At 47.3% G+C, this 13,466-nt stretch overlaps 1 protein-coding gene and 1 pseudogene across 1 annotated transcript in view; both read right to left on the bottom strand.

Moving 5' to 3' along the window:
• The window catches only part of LOC118967302 (uncharacterized), a 29,409-nt gene extending 16,161 nt beyond the window's left edge, over nucleotides 1-13,248 (bottom strand). Inside the window, exons 1-8 of the mRNA XM_073214302.1 lie at nucleotides 13,167-13,248; nucleotides 10,731-10,857; nucleotides 9,015-9,095; nucleotides 7,297-7,471; nucleotides 4,186-4,274; nucleotides 3,495-3,565; nucleotides 2,894-3,012; nucleotides 2,665-2,767 (exon numbers count right to left, since the gene is read on the bottom strand). Of these exons, the coding sequence (XP_073070403.1) occupies nucleotides 2,665-2,767; nucleotides 2,894-3,012; nucleotides 3,495-3,565; nucleotides 4,186-4,274; nucleotides 7,297-7,471; nucleotides 9,015-9,095; nucleotides 10,731-10,857; nucleotides 13,167-13,248 (847 nt within the window). The remainder of the gene's footprint in view (nucleotides 1-2,664; nucleotides 2,768-2,893; nucleotides 3,013-3,494; nucleotides 3,566-4,185; nucleotides 4,275-7,296; nucleotides 7,472-9,014; nucleotides 9,096-10,730; nucleotides 10,858-13,166) is intronic.
• On the bottom strand, nucleotides 132-1,529 carry LOC140843694 (putative nuclear envelope pore membrane protein POM 121B; annotated as a pseudogene).
• Nucleotides 13,249-13,466: the final 218 nt, after the last annotated feature.

Below are 13,466 nucleotides of genomic sequence, written 5' to 3'. Positions count from 1 at the left end.
AGATAGGTGGAAAGGGAGGGAGAAGGGGGTGGAAGAAGAATGGGGGTCTTATGATTAACATGTATAATGTGGGGGAGGGCATGGGGAGTGCTGTGCAACACATAGTAGACAAGTAGTGATTCTGCAGCATCTTACTGCGCTGATGAACAGGGACTAATGAGGTATGAGGGGGGGACTTGGTGAAGGGGGGAGTCTAGTAAACATGATGTTCCTCAAGTAATTGTAGATTAATGATACCACAAAATAAAAAAATTGGAGGAAACACCTGTGGTGCTGCCAAAGACTGTCTGGGTGCTGGAGATGGTGCCAAAAAGAGAGGCTGCAGGTTTCAACCCACGAAAACCTGACCACACAGTGCTGCCAAAGGCTGGCTGGGGTGGGGCCAGGGCTGCTGAGCTTCCAAAAGGAAAGGAGCTGCCAAAGCTGGGGGCCAGTGCTGGCTGGCAGTACACATTTGCTGTCTGTCAGTGGCTCCGAATGTGTGCTGTGGCGTGATTCCGGGATAGGATGGGACGGGGGCCCTGGTGCCAGAACTAAAGGGAATGTTGAAGGCTGGGGTGGTAGTGCTGCTAAATGTCAGTGCAGGCTGGCTCAGGGCCATGGGGGCGGAGGTCGTGAGGGTGCCACTGAAGCCACCGAAACTGGCGGTGCTGCTGCCAGCAGCTGTCTGGATGGCGCCGGGCAGGGACTGGCTGAAGGTGATGGCTGTTGTTGGAGCAGGCATGGCCAGAGCCTGCCAAACTGGGCTATGGAGCCCATGGCTGGGCAGAACTGGCAGCAGAGGCAAGGGGAGACCCAAAGAGGACAGGCTGGGCAGTGGAAGCAGTGGGGCTGGTCATGCTGCTCACAGTGCTGGTCACACTGCTCACACCAGAGCCAAAGACAGGCTTCCGGGTGGAGTCTGCAGCTGTGCCGGTGGTGGTCCCCCAAGCCGCTGCTGAGGGGACGCTGACACTGGCCGGGCCAGGGAACAGAGGGGTATTCGTGCTAGTGCCTGAAGTAGTTGTCTGACTGAAGGAGGAAGGAGTTGACAAGGGCAAAGATGTAGGTAGCCTTGTGCTGCTAAAAACAGAAATGAAAGTGAGGGGCAGTCTGCTGGTAGGCGGGGTGTGGGCAGAGCTGGAAGATGCCTCCATTGTGACTTGGGAATGGCTGGATGGCACAGGACCCTCCTTCCCACTTTTAGATGGAGCCACAAAGATGGGCTTGAACATGGGATGTGCTGAAGACACAGCAGGAGCTGCCGAGGCAGAAGGGTTAGCAGGTGGTCTGCCCAGCGTTCCAAAGAGAACACTGGGCTTCAGGGTGGGGCCTGGGGCAGGCGGGGCCTGGGGTTTGGCAGATGTCTCAGCCTGAGAGGCCGGAGGTGACTTGGTGGCGTCACTGGCTGGTATTGCGGGAGAGGCAGGGGTCAGCCCCGAGAAAGGGGCTGTGGATCTGGAGTCTGGGGAGGGGTCGGGGAGGGGCCCTGGCTGTGAAGAGCCAAGAGGGCCCAGAAGGCCAGGTGTCTGCAGGGGCAAACGGGCCATGGGCGTGGCTGTTAGGCAGGGAAATACATATGAGTGGGGTGGAAAGAGTACAGGGTCAGCAAAGCCCCCTAGAAAGGACTCGGTTAACCAGTTAAATCTAGAAATCCAGAAAAGATTCAGAGTTAGTGAGTTAATCAGTTAAAGCTCAAAAGGTCAAGAGAACCTTGGCCTTGACGTTTGAATATTCCCCAGATAAAAGTGTCTGAACACAGCCCATGTCTTCACTGTGTCCATTAGACCACTGTATGATTTACTCTAGCCTGCTAAAAGGCCCACCTATAAACAGCAAAGTAAAGACAGGGAGATCCCACCTTAAAGCCAAAATTGTATTTAAAAAAAAACTAGGAAGTTTCAGAAGAAAGATTCTTAACATACTCTTTAGCAAACAAATAACTCTGCCCACCTTGGAGGAAAGGCAGACAGTCTTGATAAGCTAATTTTGCAGAATTACTTAGAGGACTGATGAGTAACTTAATGTCTCATCAAAGATACTTGAGACCACTTAACAAGCCCACACCCTAGCCCTCTGTCACATTCCTGAAAAATCCTTAAAAGAGAGAGCCCCCAACCTTTCACTGTGCTCCTATGTGAGGTCACCCGCACTTTCTAAGTGCGGAACCTTTTAACTTTAAACTCCCTCTTTTCAACCTTTCAGGGTACTGCACTCCTCTCTCTGAGGTCACCTGCACTTCCTAAGTGCATAACTTCAACTCCACCCAACCTTACAGGGCACTCCTTTCTCTGAAGTCACCCACACTTTCTAAGTGTGTGACCTTTTAATCTTAAACTCTTTCTCTCCAACCTTTCAGGGCACTCCTCCCTCTCTGAGGTCACCTGCACTTCTTTCTGGCTAAGTAACTTTAAATAAAACTTTTACTCTGCTTCACTACTGTGTCTCTGCCCTTCAATTCTTCCTCACAGCGGGGACAAGAACGGAGTAAAATACACAATGCCTCCCCCTCAACATTGCCACTGTAGCAGATTCTAGGAAGAAGAACAGAAAATGGCAACTATGGTATCTAAAACGTGATGGTATTTGGTGCTCTAGAAGCCTTGCTGGGCCAGGGATTCAGGAGTCAACAAATATGACTCTGGGAACAGTCTCTGGAGTGTGAAATTAACCCATATTCCTTACCAGTCTTATCTTCGAAGATCCTCTTCAGCCACTGTGACGGAGCTTGCTTCTCCTGGTAATACTCTTCGACCATGATCGAGCGGCTGATCCAGGGAGCTGGAGGCTACCAAGAGAAAAAGGAGAAGCCAAGCCAGTCAGAAGGAATTGAAAGAAACTTGTACTGACCCCTCCGTTCCTGAGATGCAGGGGAGCCAGACTGAGTGGGCAGGGGTGGGTGGACAGACCATACCGAGATCAGCAGGATCCCTCGCCTGGAGGGCACCAGGGGAAACTTGCGTCTGTGTGGCTGGGAGCTGCTGGGTGTTGCTGGAAAATCCCAGGAGTTCTGCTCCCTACATGTGGTTGTATCTGCAAATAAAGTATCAGACTTACTTTCTTCCTGCTCTCTTCCAGAAATGGAGAGGTTTGTCTACCCGGCCTAGTTTTTAATACTGAACTTTCACTAGGTGTCTCTGAGATTCTATCTTCTATGGTTTGGGTGCTTGGATGGTGTTGGCAAGATTATTTCTAACAGTCAAGACGATGTGAAGTGGTCATTGCTCCAAATGCATGCACATGGTTGCTTACTGGACAGAAATTGCCTGGTCTGCTCAGATTCCCCCACCTAGGCTTACCTTACCCCAAACCTCCCAGGTGGCCTGGGTTATGCTATACGAGTCTGGGCAACCTTTCTCCCTTACCAGACCATAAACCCCAAAGGACAGGAACATCTCTCTCTGTAACTACCAAGCCCCACACAAATCAAGGCTCAGAACGTGTTTCCAGTGGGTTGTGGTCCATGCGCCCTCCATACAATACCGCCAACACATGCCATGAGTTCCTCAACTTACCCTGTTCTCCCTGGGACTCCTTGTTTGCCGGCGGAGCGGAAGAGCCAGATCCCTGAGGACCATCCTCTTCTCTGTAGTTGGAAGAGGCACAATTAAGTTTAGAAAAGCACTGGATAACTTCTTACACCCTCCTAACTACCAACTGACCAAAGTCTAGAACAACCATGACTAAGATCTCAGTGTGTCAAGACAACAAAAAGAAGCAAAGAAAATTCCTAAAGAAATGAAGGGAGGCAGTTCACAGAGGCCACAGAGACACCTTTGTCTTAAAACAAGCAGGAAACAATCTTCAGAACCTTACATACAACCTGCCAAGTTTCTGAGAGTCCTAGTCACACCTCTATCTCTAAGAAAGCAGCATTCTAGTCGGGCACCTAGGGGGTCAGCTGGGGTCTAGAATGTGAAGCCTGCTGCCCACCCCCATCGGTCACTCTGTTCACTCTGTCCCATGCAAGCCCTTCCCCTTATGCCCCAGCCCCTCACGCTGCAGCATGAGGGGAAGCAGAGGCCGGTGTGGTCACACTGTGTGACGACTGCAAGAGACGAGAGCGATTCAGAGCGGCACCGTCTCTGCCCTTTAGATGTGAACCATTTTGATTCTCCAAATCGGAGTCTCAGACAGCCTAAGAGCCAAGTAAATTTCCCTCCTTTCCCACCCTCTCATTAATCCACACAGCAAATCACCGATTACCTCATTTTCTTTTCTGGACTCTCTGGTGTCTGTGAGTGTGATGAGGCTGGGCTGGAGAAGGGGGAGGCTCTGGGACGCCTCTTCCACAGCTAAAAGCCAAACACAAGTCACGTGACTGACCCTTGGGAATAACATAGGATCTGACCTTCAACATAATTCTGTGGCTCTAATCCATCACTGTATATAAAGTCTCCTTTTCAAGTGACTAAAAAAACATTTCTTTGTGAAGTGGGGCTTCTGAAAAGTGAGTCAATTGCCAGTATTTGAAAGGGTTGTCATTGGCCAAAGTTGGAAAAGTTGCATCAGAAAGAGCAGCTAGTCTTCCTGAGGATCATGATATGTTCATAAAATACCATCAAGATACTGAGGGTCATGAAATGTTTAGAAAATATCATCAGTTCATAAAGATAACACAGCAAGAATCATACTGGTCATCTTTGGAGTTAACTATGACATCAGTGTATGCTTATTATCCTGCCACTCCTATAGATCGGGCTTGTTCTTCTGTCTAGAATTACACAGACCTTCAGTTAACACATGCAGAGGGAAGGACAGAATTAGAACATCACCATTTTGCCACAAGGGACATAGACAAAGGCGAAAAATGGCCGCTAAAATCAGCAGGTGAAAAGCTCATAGGAACAATAAAGGGAAGGATCAGACTGACACCTGAGGCCAGTGGGAGGCAACCACACAGCAGTGCTCCCCGTGTGATGCGATCAGAAGTGCACAGCAGCACCTCTGCCCAAATCACTGAACTTGAAACTCATCAAGCCCCAGGAGCCAACTGCCCATTTACAGGGAAAATAGGGATAGAGTACTTGTCAAAATGGCACCATGACGAAAACAAAATCCAGAATGTAGTAAATTCTATAGAACATAATGACTCAGACTTTTCAAAAGTAAGAAAAAGCGTAGTAGTAGTACCGTTGATTGAGTCTAAGAGAGGCCTGACGTCCCTGCTGCGGGGAAGGGAGCGTGAGGCCGCGCCCCAGCCTGTGTGCTCCGCGCCTGCGGTGGCGGCGGCGGCGGCAGCAGCTGCAGGGGAAGCCTGACAGCTGGAGGCCGCAAGGGGGCGCCGGCCGCGCGGGCCCGGAGCGCCCGGGGAGGCCGCGCTCTGAGGCCGGCGACCTGCCGCCTGCTGCTCCTCGGGGGGGCCGAGGCGCTGGGAGCCGGGGCCGGCACATGGGATAGGCGGCATCCTGGAGGGGCCCGCGCACCCAGGGGCTGTGTCTGGCACGCCCCAGGTCCGCGGAGGGGCTCTGCCACCGCGGGGAGCTCGCCGGGCCGGCAGGCCAGCCTGAGCAGCGCGCCCGGGGAGGCGGAAGCCCCAGTGCACGCGCGCCTCCCGCGGTCGACCCCGCAGCTGCCCGTGACGCGGGCGTGTCTTCCCGCCCGGCTGCGTGGCGGGCCGTGGGAACGCGAGCCCCGCCCCCGGAGGACCGACGGGGGGCGGAGGGCGCGTCCCTCGCCCCGCCCACCCCCGGCGTCCCGGCGCCCCGCCCCTGGCGGCCCGCCACCGGCGCGGATCTCTGAGCATCATGGCTAGGCCCAGGCCTGTTAAAAAGTTGGTTATTTTTATTCTGTCTGCTTGTTAGGCCATCAGGTACAACCTTGTATAATGCTAAGTCTGAAGCTCTGAGTGTGAATTAAGTCGCCTGAAATGTAGATTTCGGCACTTACTTTGGTGGCACTTCTGGAGTGCTTACTATGGACAGTGTAGACACATGAACACTTTACATGTACTGCCTCACAACTATCTTACGAAGTAGGTCAAAATCATTATTTCCATAAGTGTACAACCTTACCTTCAGACTTTTTGTTACATATATTAATTAAATAACTTAATGCTCAAAAAAAAAAGAGTCTAAGAAACATGTGAACCAAACTCAATGAGTTGATTTTTGGTCCCTGATTCAAAGTAACTATAATAAGACAGGGAGGGTAAGAAGGGCAAATTGGAGTGATAATAACTAACATTAAGTCATTACTATTCAGAGGAATAGAAGCATTGTGGTTATTAATGTTCAAAAAGTTTTAAAAATACACTGAAGTACCTACAGGTGAAACAACGTGTTTGTACTTTAAAACACAAGAGGAAAACCAATTTGGGGTGGGGGTGTTGATGGATCAAGGCTGACAAAACACTGTTAACTGCTGGAGCCACATGGAGGTTCATTGTGATATTTTTCTTTCCTTTTGTGTATATATGACATTTGACATAAAATTGTAAGAAGGGGCAATGACTATGTATGTCAGGTCTGTTGTGATCACTGATTGAGGAAATGTGTGTACTGTGCTCAGCAGAGGGCCCAGTGCAGAATAGATCCAGGCAAAGGTTTGTACTATTATGCTCTGCATTGCCATAACTGCTTGGCCGGGGCCTTCATCTCCTATATTTGTCATTTATCATTAATGTGTCATTTATATTACTCTAAGAGCCTTCTGTACGGATGAAAACTTATGTCAAATTCTTTCTCCTCTCAAAAACCTCCTTCACGCATGTGTAACTTTTTTTACAGCTCCTATATATTGGGTGCCTTCTTACTGACAAGCACTGTAATGGGTGCTTTTCAAACATTACCTTCAATCTTTATAACAATCCTTTAGAGATGAGAAAAAGAGAGTTTAAATCATTTACCTGCCTAAGAGTCTATAGCTACTAAGTGCCAAAGCCAAGATTTGAACTCAAGTCATTCTGGTAGCAAAACTTGATCTGTTCTCCAGTCTACATTACATCCTTTCTAAAAATAATTATAACCACTTATTTTTAAAACTTTCATTAAATTCCCAGTGCCTAGAGGATGAATTTATGACCCAATGCAATTCAGACTCAATCTACCTTTTTAATCGAATTAGTACCATTTTTTGAATTGTTCATCCTCTGTCTATTTATCTATAATAATGGCTCTGGCTTGTTATCAGGTTTCCACATAGGCATTCTGGGCTTTCTAGTTTGTTCCACTGGTCCATAGCGATCATTCAAGGGTTGGTAACTGCTGTTAGCTTAGAGGTGATCTCAGCATCTGACAGAAGGTGGCTAGTAAGCACTGCATAATCAACTAATAAATGCAAAGAACCCACTTCTGCCACACCACCAGGTGCGTGTACCTGAGAGATGCCTCCAGTAGAAGTGTAGGAACTGGTAATGGCATTGCGGCTGGACATACGGATGCCACATGTGCACGTGCCCTTCGAACAGCTCACAGCAGAGCTGCAGGTTCTCTTACGCAGCTCGCCGTCTGAGCTCTCCTGGGAACTGAGGCCTCTCTTCAGAGGCCCAGGCCTAATAGGGAAATAAAAGGGGAAAACACAGATGTGCTACTGAAAGACACCAACATTGTTTTAAGGCTTCATCCACGGTCACAGAATCGTTCTAACGCAATGGAAAAGGATAATGTTGTTAATTTTACTGTTAATTCAGCTAAACATGTCTCACAAAGTCAGAAAGGGAAAGCTCAGTATTTAAAAAATTAAAAGTATGATTCTACTTATATATACTCTAAGAAACGCACACAAATCTATAGTGACACAATGGGGACCAATGGATGCCTGGCAACAGGGACAGGATGAGAGGGAGATTTTAAGGCTTCACCAAGGGGCATGGGGAAACTTCTGGCAGTGACGGTCATGTTCATTATCTTGACTGTGGTGATGGTTTCGTGGGGGTGAAATTTAGACAAAATAGTTATTGTGGCAAGTTATTCAAAATGTTCCTCTCTGATTTCAAAGAGGAAAATTTATAGGACAATAATTCTGATAAGGATACATGTCAAAATTGATCAAATGGTACAATTCAAAGAGGCACAGTTTATCTATGTCAATTATACCTCAATAAAGGTGTTAAAAAAAGTTTAAGAGGAACCAACCACTTTTTCTAAGATACAAACTGAAACAGAAATTCCCTAAACATCTTTCCTGTGAAATAGTCATCCAACCTTTGTGACAGCACAGACAGCTCACTGTCTCCTGGCTGATGAATATCAACCACAGAGCAGTTTATCCCTGCACTAGATGCAAGCATACTTTCTCTTTCACTTACTTCACCTATGGATCCCATCTGGAGCCAAGCCAAGCCAATTGTCCTCCTTTCATGTGATAGTCCTTCAGGTTTTTGCAGGCCATTATCCTTCCCTCCCTCATTTCTTTACACCCCTGAGGTTTTTCTCGTCTGGGCTAGTGCTTATGTACCTATAGAAACCCCTCACCCACCACCACCCCGGGACATCTTGAGTTGCTTCACTCTCTCGCAGTGAATTTCGGTCTGTGTCTGCCTCCTCTTGCAGGGCAGCACAGCCCACCAGCAGCCCTCCGCGGACAGCAGGACTAAGGCATTCAGGACCACCGCTGACCTGCGTCCTCCTGGTCTTTGTTCTGCCATCAGCCCAGAGGAGGAGCATGTTAAGCTTTTTTGGCAGCCATATCATAGTGCTGACTCAATTTAAAAATGTAACTTACCCCAAGCCTTTTCACACACATTTCCAGCCTTTTTCCCTCCCAGCCAATTCTTCCTCAAATATAATTAAGCTAAAAGGCAGAAATCTCACATTTTTCTTAAATTTCATACTGCTACATTCTCTCCATTGCACAAACCTTGTGATCTTTTTGTTACATACTTGGTTATTCAGTGTATCTACAAATCCTCTTAGCCTTAGCATATTTTATGCATATTAAAGAAAAATAGTAAAAGGAATTAGACAAAATAGTTATTGTGGCAAGTTACTCAAAATGTTCCTCTCTGACTTCAAAGAGGAAAACTTTCAAGTCAATAAGTCTGATAATGACCCTTTCCCAAACAGGAAACCTCACCCAGATGGATTCTCACTTACTCGGGCAGGAAAGCAGCAGGGAATCCGTTGGCCACCTCGGGCTTGAAAGCTGAGTGGCCACTCCCACTGCTGTCATGGCACCTGTGACATATCACAAACCCCCAGTTAGATGATACAACCTCTCCTTGAAAGCATACTCTCATATTCCTGGGATCTTATACTCTTTCTACAGAACATAGGTTCATGCTAGACAAGAAAAGGTTGCCTCAGATCTCAAAGATTCAGGAAGGTCAATTTATTCTAGGACTGTCCTAATCTAATAAGAAAAGTATAAAAAAGCATCAAGACCTTTTGAACTATTCAGATGTACTGATTATTTGCTAACTTCTCACCAAAGCACTGCAATCACAAATTTAATATCCTACCACCTGTAAACTAAAGACAAAAAAACGCTTTAGTGACCCACCTACACACATCCCCCAGTGCTCTCACTTAGTTCAGTCTGTAAGAGAAGAACTTCACAGGTCACAGATAAGGGCCTGCGCATGGTGCACATAATCACTGCTTATTCCAATTATGGGAAAGATAACACAGAGCCTTCAGTTACACGCTCACTGGGGTCTAGACAAATTACCAACCTGGAGAACATGAGAAACCTGTTTTAACCATAAGAATAGTTATTTTCTCTCTGGCCTCCAACACACCATCTCCCTCTGCCACTCTGCTTAGTTGGCTGACATGAGCTCAGACTGCTCACTTGTAAAGCATATCCCTAGTATTCATTACCTAATCTTCCAACGTTACTTCCAATCAATCTTCCAATGAACACACCTGCGTTTATTAGTATTTCCTTACCTAATGTTGCCATCTACAGTATCAAAGATGGCCAGCTGTGAACCTGCAGGTTATGGCTAACCTGGTGTAACTGATGAGGACAATGGTTCTATTCCTCAAATGTAGGGCCCACTGTCTCCTCAGAGCATGTTTCCTTGACCACCTTATATACAGAGCTCCCCCTTTCTCATGACCCTTTTATAGCACTTTTTAAAAATCTTCATATACTTACAATCTATAATTACCCTGTTTCATTGATTACCCAAGTCCCAGGAGACCTTTGCCTAGCTCAGTGCTCTACCCACAGTACCTGGAGTAGGCTCTGGCACATGGTGGGTCTTGGAATTTGTTGAATTACAAGAAAATCCTTAACTGACTCCTTGGAAAGCCACAAGCAGTTCTGCAGCTTACTCAGCACCTTCAACTTCCTCTCTTTCCATCGAGGAAACAGACTGCTTCCTCTATTTTCATTACATTTTCAAAAACCAAATAATGAAACTGGTTTTACTCTCATTACTCATAAAGCTACCATATTCCAGTCTTCACTGTTCTTTGCGAAGTATTTCCTTCGGCACAAACATGACACCTAAGCTGATGGTCACCCAAATAACTGACCACCACAAGGGGAAGACTTTCGGCATTCTCTCAAAATAAAATTTAACACATTTATATCAAAAGTATGAAGCTGATGTGGCCACTAACTGTTGGCTTTTCTCTAGTTCTTATGGAAAAGGTGTATTACAAAATGTATGTAATCTGTGCCTAATGAAAGGCACAGCATTAAAGCTCTTGTTACCAAGCTCTTCCATGAAAGCTAAAGAAGGGGACCTGCCATTCACACACAGGAGGTGGCCTCTGATTCTTTTGGGGAGTGATCTCTCTTTCAACAAATCCCAGGAGCCCATGTGGGAGGCACGTTGAGTACTGTGCAGGGCATGTTACCTTCTTTTCTCCTCCTGACCAGCAGCAGATGTTTGGTCTTCCTCCTCCTCCACTGTCCTTTTCTTCCTCTTCCAACGTTCGAGGGCAAGCAGAACAGCCTCCTTTGACCACGGGTCTGGGCCTTGGCCTTAGGGAACTGCGCTGCTCTGTAACAGAAAACAGGATTCTAGCATTAAGATATTCTGATCATGATGCTACACAGCATGAACTTCAGGCGCTGGAAATCAGAAGCTATCCAACAAGCAAAAGGGTAACTTATACACTCACACAAATGGCCTTTAGCTGTTAAGCTATAGTCTTGGGAAAAACCCAGAAAATAAAAAACTGCTCAATAACTGGAACTTGAGATTTCTCCCTCACATAAGGAGCTTCTTCCTTTCCTTTGAGTTAGTTATTCTCTCAGATGAACAATTGCAGGAGAATAAAGTGGACACACTGGGAGTGTTTTCCTCCAGCAATGCTTACATTGGAAAATGAGCCAGGTTGCTCCCGGGAGGAGCGATCTTCACTGTCGAAGGCCTGCACACCACTCTGGAATGACCGTGAGACAGCACACGCTTCCTGTGACCACCATTCCGGCACAGCGTGGGAAGCACACAGGAATACTGGGCCTGCTGGACTGGGTATCGTCTTGGACGTGTTATACCAAAGTGGTGTGGTGAAGTCCTACAGACCCTGTGGAGAATGGGAGACACATTATGGAATCAAAGCAGCTTAGCAGAATGACAGAAAGTTTAAATTCCTTAAGAACCATGTGGGTTCAGTTATTTTCCAGAGAGCTTAAGCCTCTAAGCAACACAAAACACAGCATTTTTATGGCAACCCTCCCCATTCCACCTAAGGGAAGAAAGTGGCAGGTACTTGACAGCTGTCCCTGCAATGGATTAACAACTTTGAGGGGGAAATTGAAAAACTGCCCACACAAGTAAAACTACAGTGGAAGAAAAGTGTGTGTAAGGACGTGCAGGGTCAAATTTTACAAGAATCCTTCAATCTCTTATGCTGTCATCAGAACTATACACCCAAAGTCAAAAATTTTAAAAACCTGAATGTTCACCTTTTCAAATAAATGTACTTATCAAGGGTCTAGTGTTGTCACCGAAGTTTTGAATTTTGTTGTTATCACGCAACTGGGACTAAATGAAAACACAAGTCTTTTTAATCTCATCATCTTTATCAGCCAAGTTATATCCATCCAGGAAGTTTCCTGGGTACACCTCTTTGAGTTCGGCTGATACAATTTATTGGTCCAAAGATAAAAAAGTAACAAAACCTTTTAGAGAACTATACTTTATAGACAGAAGGTAGTCTCACCTGAAGCAGGGATATTTTAAGTGATTTATCAAGTATTCTGCTAAACCCATACTGTATTAAAATTCAGAGCTTTAAGAACTGAAAGAAGGATTTGCAACAACGTGGATGGGGTTAGGGGGTATTATGCTCAGTGAAATAAGCCAGGCAGAGAAAGACGAGTATCAAATAATTTCACTCATCTGTGGAGCATAAGAACAGAGAAAAATCTGAAAGCACAAAGCAGCAGCAGACTCACAGAACCCGGGAATGAACTAACAGATACCAAAGGGAAAGGGATTGGGGATGGTGGGTGGGAAGGGAGGGAGAAGGGGAATAAGGGGCATTAGGATCAGCATACATCATGATGTAGGGGGGTGGGCATGGGGGCACTATAGTACACAGAGAAGACAAGTAGTGACTCTTAGCATCTCACTACACTGATGGACAGTGACTGTAATGGGGTATGAGGGAGGACTTGATAATGGGGGGGAGTCTAGTAACCACAGTGTTGCTCATGTAACTGTAAACTACTGATACCAAAAAAGTTAAAAATTAAAAATAAAAGGAATAGAAAAATGACCCCAAAAAAAAGAAATGAAAGAAGGGAACAGTTCTGGCAGCACATCTCAAGGGAGGCAGGTGGACGCGCACCAAGGTGTTTGAGGAGGTGAAAACGGCACAGAACCCATTTAGGACTTAAGAAAAAAAAACTTTCAAAGTCAAGTCCTCCTCAGTCTGGGGAGGGTCAGCGTGTCTTACCGGCGATGAGGCCTCCGAGGGGACCCGAGGAAACGAGTGGGGACTGAAGGGGGAATGCGATCGCGGCGGGCCGAGGGAGCCGGCGGGGCGGGGCTTGCGGGGCGGGCGGGGCTTCCGAGGAAGGCCGGGCGCCGGCTCCTGGCCTCCGGAACGGGGGCGGTCTGCAGGGGGCAGAGCTTGCTCAAAACTCCTCCCATTTGGAAGGATCTGCGAGCTCTGTCCGGCGGGCGAGCGGCTTCCGCAGCTCTCTCTGCCAGACTGACTCCCTTCGCCAGCGCGCCTGGGCTAGAGGCGGACGGGCATTGTGCGCTGGCGGCGCGCACTCCCAAGTTGCCGGGAGACGGCGCGCGAATGGCAGCTCGGGGCTCGGGGCTCAGGCCCCGCCCTGGCCGCGGTGGCCCCTCCCAGCCAGCTCGGCCAGCGCGGCCGCCGCGGGCACCAGGTACTCACTCAGCACGAGACCCATGGCGAGACAGCAAAAAAGAAAAAGGAAAAGTCAAAGAAAAGCATTGAAGTCTTTCATAAATGTCAATTGGTATAATGTGAACTTTTTTTTTCTTTTTTCTTTTTTATTAAGGTATCATTGATATACACTGCTCTGAAGGTTTCACAAGAGAAACAATGTAGGTACTATATTCACCCATATTATCGAGTCCCCCCCATACCCATTGCCCGCCGCTGTCC

This window comes from Manis javanica, chromosome 10, assembly GCF_040802235.1.
Source record: "Manis javanica isolate MJ-LG chromosome 10, MJ_LKY, whole genome shotgun sequence".
NCBI lineage: Eukaryota > Metazoa > Chordata > Mammalia > Pholidota > Manidae > Manis > Manis javanica.
Note: the sequence above shows the minus strand (reverse complement) of the source record. Positions and strands in the feature narration are given on the sequence as shown.